At 53.0% G+C, this 4354-nt stretch overlaps 1 protein-coding gene across 1 annotated transcript; it reads right to left on the reverse strand.

The window, feature by feature from the left end:
• Nucleotides 1-6: 6 nt before the first annotated feature.
• Nucleotides 7-2658, reverse strand: CDC42SE1 (CDC42 small effector 1). The gene is made up of 4 exons (XM_006755673.1): nucleotides 2389-2658; nucleotides 1728-1838; nucleotides 725-813; nucleotides 7-461 (listed from the first exon to the last, which is right to left on the reverse strand). The coding sequence occupies exons 1-3, from the start codon at nucleotides 2440-2442 to the stop codon at nucleotides 739-741; spliced, it is 240 nt and encodes a 79-aa protein (XP_006755736.1). The 5' UTR covers nucleotides 2443-2658; the 3' UTR covers nucleotides 7-461; nucleotides 725-738.
• Nucleotides 2659-4354: the final 1696 nt, after the last annotated feature.

The following is a 4354-nucleotide window of genomic DNA, read 5'->3' on the forward strand; positions in this document are numbered from 1 at the left end:
CTTGAGGTCTGCCTCAGTTCATTCCAGAAGGAAGGAGAAGGGCAGAGAGGTAGGGAGCTCTCAGCAAAGCCAGCTCCAGCGTGGTAACCTCACCCACCTGCCATTTAAGGAGTTCAGGCTAATAGATTAAAAACGGGTGGCACCCAGACTGTCATTCAGGAGGAGGGAACTCATTCCAGGTTTCCAGAAACTCCCATTTCAGATCTGAGAGTGTCCAGGGCTTCAGCTGAGCTCCTCTGGCCAACCAGTAGTTACTTGGTCAGTCCTGCTGCCTTGACCCCGTCTCCAGGAGGGGCTACAGCCAGAGGAGGGAGGGGGGAGTCCAGCCCCCAAGCCTTTTGAGGCACTATCAGGCAGATAAGGAAAAAAAGGGGCCTTGAGGACACTGGTTCTCGGAGGACCTGGTGGAGGCAGCATCTCTTCTGGGCTGGGCACAGAGTGGAGACTTCAGACAGCAAAAACTGATTAAAAAAAAAGAAAAAAAAGATTAGCCTCAGAGAACACCAAGGTCTCGGGGAGAAAGGCACCGCCTAGTGCAGACTAGTTCCACAGCGCGCTCTTTTCTCTTTTCCTGTCTGCACATCCCTTTCTCTCTGCTCTTCTGGATCCCAGGTCACTACCTCTCCCGGTCTAATTCTTCCTTCCCTCGATTCCCTTTCTTGCAGAGGATCAGGGTTCCAAGGCAGAGCCCAGCAGGTGCTGGAGGTGCTCTCTCTTTACTCACCATTCCTGTTGGAGCTACAAGCCCCTAGAATTGCTCCATGGCCTGTCTCGGGTTCCCTTGGATCTCATCTGCTCCTGAACAGCACCTGTCTGTGGGAAAGCACATGTGAAACTCTCCCAAGTCTTCCTGTCTCACAGTAAGGAATCTCCCCTGTGCCCTCCATGGAAGAGGCTGACCCCATCTCCTTGAAGAGAAAATCCTCTGGAAAGGTTAAAATCAATCACCATTCTTCCAAGGGAGGTTCCCATGCCTCCCTTCACACTGACCTTTGTGAGGATGAGACAAAAATTAGTCTTTTACACCCTGGCTGGTGCGGCTCAGTTGGTTGGAGCATGGTTCCATACACCGGAAGGTCATGGATTCGATTCCCCCATCGGGGCATGTGCAGGAGGCAACCAATTGATGTTTCACTCTCACATCAATGTTCCTCTCCCTTCCTCTCTCTCTAAAATTAATAAAAGCATGTCCTTGGGTGAGGACTTAAAAAAAAAAAAAAGTATTCTTTTACTTATAAGATCCTCCCACAAAGGACCCAAGCATAGTTATCTAAGTTCTGCAATTGGTGAAAAGACTCTTTCACTATCTCCATCCCCGTTTCCCTTATTTTGAGAGCAAAATACATATTAGATGTTATTGAGGACAGAGGTGCTCGGCCTTTTTCCTGCCCTAACATCCCAACCACAATGTGACTTACTACAGCACTGAGACAGCAGTTCTTAATGAATAGAAGGAAGGGATACGGTTTTGGGGAAAAGCCGTCCAAGTAACTCTTAAAGACATATCTATCTCCCACCCCAATTAGTAACAACCTGTTAACTGTAAAGATGAGGGAGCCGAGGCCAGAGACCTGAAATGCCAAGGTCCTAGGGTTACCCAACTGGTGACCGGGACTAGAATCCTCGCTGCTTACTTCCCCATCAAGCATTCTGTTATGACCCCTGCTCGAACTTTCAAAGAGGAACCGTTCTAGGCCACAACCCCATATCAAACATTCCCTTATTACCATGGCAAGTCCATCTCCGGCCCCCATCTCCCCGGAGCCAATGTGAGTCAGGTGGACAAAATTCATTGGTTCCCCAATCATGGTCCGATCGATCCGCCTCCTCTTCTTCTTCTGCTTGGAGAAAATAGGGGAGTTATGTCTGAAAGCCCCTCCTGCAGTCACAGTGGAGGAAGGAAAAAAGAGTCTTGAAAACCACTAAGGGAAGAGCTAAGGCCCGGTAGGAAAGGGAATATGGCGTTACAACAGGGAAATACATCACTAGGGTGTGAAAGGCAACGCTGGAATAACACAGAGAGGACACAGGCAGGGCGGTGAGGGCAGTGGCCAGCAGAGTGAATACTGGACAAGGAAAGGACACATCAAAGTCACCCCTGGCTGATGAGGAAACAATGGGGGAAACTGACAGGTATTAAGCTCCACCTACAACCCCCACCCAACTCAGAAGGGACAGGGACAGGAAGTGAGAGCTGGGACGATTCACTTCTCCCATCACCCAGTCCCCCTGTACTGTGCTACACACCTGCCTCGCCACCGAAACGACCCCGACAGAGAGGGAGGCTAGAAGAGTGCTTTCTAGACAGCAGGTCCCAGACGGTGAGCCTCCCCCACAGGATACGGTCACTGATTTCTGTGCGTGTGGGGTGGGGGCGGGGACGCTCACCGGCTGGGGTTTCTCTACCACACAGCAGCCCAGTTTGTGCCAAAATTCACTCATGTTCCCTGATGGTTCCAGTTTCACTCTGCTGCCCGAGGCCCCAGAGGGCTCTTGCCCTGGTGCCTGGACCGCCCACTCCTCACTGCCTTCAGGTGTCACAACACCCTGGGTTCACGCCGGCGGAAAAGGCCCGTGTCTCAGACCCTGAGAAACCAGCAGGGCCAGGGAGTGAGGTGGGCAGGCAGGCGCACGGTTCTCTTCCTCAGGCCTGGAACCCTGGAGGAGCAGAAAGGAGAGAGAGAAGAAAGGTTAACGGGGAGTCCCTCCCTCCCTGAGAAGCCTCCTACAGAGCTCAGACTCGCCTTCTCCCTTAAAAGCCCTAGTCCTGTGCCGACACTAACCTCCTCCAACGGCAGAACCTCACAGGGAGACTCTCAAAGGAAGGAAAAGACCCAAAGGGCACCCAGGGGTTAAGGCGTAGCAGCTGCGGGCACCAGGGGAGAGGAAGGGGGCTGGAGGCATCTAGGAGGATGGGAGGGGAGGGGACCAAAGGCTATTGGCATAAATGAGCACATTTTGGGGGGTACTACAAGCTCTACCTCCCTTCTCCCTGGGTACAGGCCAGAAGGGGATGGGCAGCGAAGTGACTTTGAAGAGGAAATGGTGGTTTTTTTGTTCTCACAAACAAGGCCTCCGCCCCTGTCCCTCCCCCGCTTTCCCTTACCTTACCCTCAACACCTACATTTTCTTTAAGACCTCGACCCCCTAAGTCCTAGGTAACTAAGTACGGCAGGTTGATCCTCAAGAAAGACTTGCCGCAGCGAGAAATTCCCTCCCTCTCTTTCGATTCCCTGCCCTTGTTCCTCCTCCTTTCCCTCAACTGAGATCCAACCCCTCCCAAAGACATTTAGCAGCAGTGCCTTTATGACTTGACCTTGAGATCTTGCCTCAAGGCTGCACACACTGTTTCTCTGTGTTCTATGTCACTGCACCCCTGCACGTGCACCCCCGTGGCATGGCCGTATCTCCGGTGTGTGACTTGGGCACAGGTTGCAGGCCAGGAGGAATCTTTCTCCAGCCTTCCCCGCCCTCTTCACATGTCCTATCGTGCCACTCTGCTCCGCGCCCGCCTCTCTCTCCCCCTCTCTCCTCCCCTCATGCTGTGACCTGTTCTCTCCTCCGTCCTCACCACTTCCATCCCCAAGGAAATTTCCAAAGCGTTAGTGCCCCAGGAAGAACTCTCATGACTGCCAGCCAGGGTAGGGCACAGCTGAGTTTCTCTGTGCTCACTGCGTTTCCGCAGTCCTGTAACACAGGCAAGCTCAACGTTTCCACATAGGGCAGCTTGATAAATACTATAAATGCATGAATATGGACCTCCTGTCCCTCCTGTCCCAGGCCCTGAACCCTGAAGCTCCGGCAACCTAGACGGATCTAAGAACTGAGTAGTTGTTGGTGGTGTTTTAAAAAGCCCCGAGATGAGATCACACAAACACTGAGATACAGCTTCTAAGGAAGGGAAGGACCCAGGTCCTTTCTCTTACTTCCCTTCCCACCGCTGGAGGGAGGAGTTACAAGACAGGGTGGAAGTCAGAACACAGCTGTCCAGAGAGCAGAGCTGTGGTCAATGGGGAAGTCAGTCACAGGGTTTGTAGTGACGGCGGTGGCAGCCTGTGGTAAGGGTTGGAGACAGGGGTGGGGGGGTGATGGAGACAACAATGAAGAATGAGAGGAAACCCCCAACACCACCAGACAAGCTGTACTGAGATTGGACTCTCCCCAACACCCCCCTGGCTCAAAGCTGAGTGGACAGAAGTGGATGGTGGGAGGAGAGAGAAGAAAAGAGGGGGAGAGGAGAGAGAGGGAACCGGGCAGCGGAGGGAACAAGGACGGTTCTGTTCCTTTTCCAGGGACCTGGCCAGAGCTGGGTGGAGGGAAAGTGTGTGTGTGGGACTTGGCACGAAATGACCCG

This window comes from Myotis davidii, unplaced genomic scaffold (genome assembly GCF_000327345.1).
Source record: "Myotis davidii unplaced genomic scaffold, ASM32734v1 scaffold653, whole genome shotgun sequence".
NCBI lineage: Eukaryota > Metazoa > Chordata > Mammalia > Chiroptera > Vespertilionidae > Myotis > Myotis davidii.